Source organism: Calidris pugnax, unplaced genomic scaffold, assembly GCF_001431845.1.
Source record: "Calidris pugnax isolate Ruff unplaced genomic scaffold, ASM143184v1 scaffold113, whole genome shotgun sequence".
In the NCBI taxonomy this organism is placed as follows: Eukaryota; Metazoa; Chordata; class Aves; order Charadriiformes; family Scolopacidae; genus Calidris; species Calidris pugnax.
This window is the reverse complement of record NW_015090879.1, coordinates 3,324,104-3,325,440: the sequence shown is the minus strand read 5'-3', so window position 1 is coordinate 3,325,440 and position 1,337 is coordinate 3,324,104. Positions and strand designations below refer to the sequence as shown.

Genomic DNA, 1,337 nt, shown 5'->3' with positions numbered 1-1,337 from the left:
CCCCTCCCGCCCGCCGAGCACGCTAAAGGCGGCCCGCCGGGCCCCCGAGAGGAGCTCTCCGCCGCTTTCCACCACCGCCCGCCTTTGGTGCACCCACCGGCGGCGGCGGGCGGCGCGGCGGGAGGCTGGGCGCAGGGCGGCGGACACCACCTGCCGCCCATGTCCCCGCCGTCGGGGCAGCCGCTTCTCTACGCGCAGCCCTACGCCGGTCTCAACGGGATGCTGGGCCCGCCGGCCCCGGCGCTGCACCACGGGCTGCGCGACCCGTTGGGAGCCGAGGAGGCGGGCGGGCACGACTTGGCAGCCTCTCCGCCGCCGTTGGGGCCTCCCGAGCCGTCGGACGAGGACGCTCCCAGCTCCGACGACCTGGAGCAGTTCGCCAAGCAGTTCAAGCAGCGGCGGATCAAGCTGGGCTTCACCCAGGCCGACGTGGGGCTGGCGCTGGGCACCCTCTACGGGAACGTCTTCTCGCAGACCACCATCTGCCGGTTCGAGGCGTTGCAGCTGAGCTTCAAGAACATGTGCAAGCTGAAGCCTCTGCTCAACAAGTGGCTGGAGGAGACGGACTCCAGCACGGGCAGCCCCACCAACCTGGACAAGATCGCGGCGCAGGGTCGGAAGCGTAAGAAGCGCACCTCCATCGAGGTGGGCGTCAAGGGCGCCCTGGAGAACCACTTCCTCAAGTGCCCCAAGCCCTCGGCACACGAGATCACCTCCCTGGCGGACTCCCTGCAACGACACGCTGTGCCAGAGCGCGCCGGGAGTCGTACCGGGTCGGGCCACCACTGGCCCCGGTGCCATCCTGGGCCACCACTGGCACTGGTAGGAGGTGGTGCGGGTCTGGTTCTGCAACCGACGGCAGAAGGAGAAGCGCATGACGCCGGCCGGGGTCCCGCACCCCCCTATGGAGGACGTTTACGCACAGGCGGACACGTCGCCGTTGCACCACGCCTTGCCCGGTGCCGTGCAGTGACTGCCCCGGCCCCGGCGCCGCGGCCCCGACGGCGGCGGAACGGAGCGGTGCGGAGCGGTGCGGGGCGGGCGGCGGGAGACGCGCTTTAATTTATTCCTCAGACTGGCCCGGCCGTGCCCGTCCCCCCCCGGAGCCGCCCGCGGCCGCCGCAGCAGTAGCCAAAGGTTTGCGATCTCTAATTTATTCCCTTCCTCGCGGTGGCGGCCCCCGGCCCCGTTCCCCCGCTCCGCCGGCCCGGGGCTCGCCCGGAGGACGCGGCGGTACCGCCCCCCCCGGCCCGTTTCTATTTATTTTCTAACCGTGCGCGGAGCTTTCCCCCCTCCCGTTGGTGGGTTCGGTCCGGTCCATCCCATCCCCTTGGGTT

At 71.1% G+C, this 1,337-nt stretch overlaps 1 protein-coding gene across 1 annotated transcript in view; it reads left to right on the top strand.

Moving 5' to 3' along the window:
* Positions 1-973, top strand: part of POU3F1 (POU class 3 homeobox 1) — a 4,704-nt gene extending 3,731 nt beyond the window's left edge. Inside the window, exons 2-3 of the mRNA XM_014946464.1 lie at positions 69-744; positions 827-973. Of these exons, the coding sequence (XP_014801950.1) occupies positions 69-744; positions 827-973 (823 nt within the window). The remainder of the gene's footprint in view (positions 1-68; positions 745-826) is intronic.
* Positions 974-1,337: the final 364 nt, after the last annotated feature.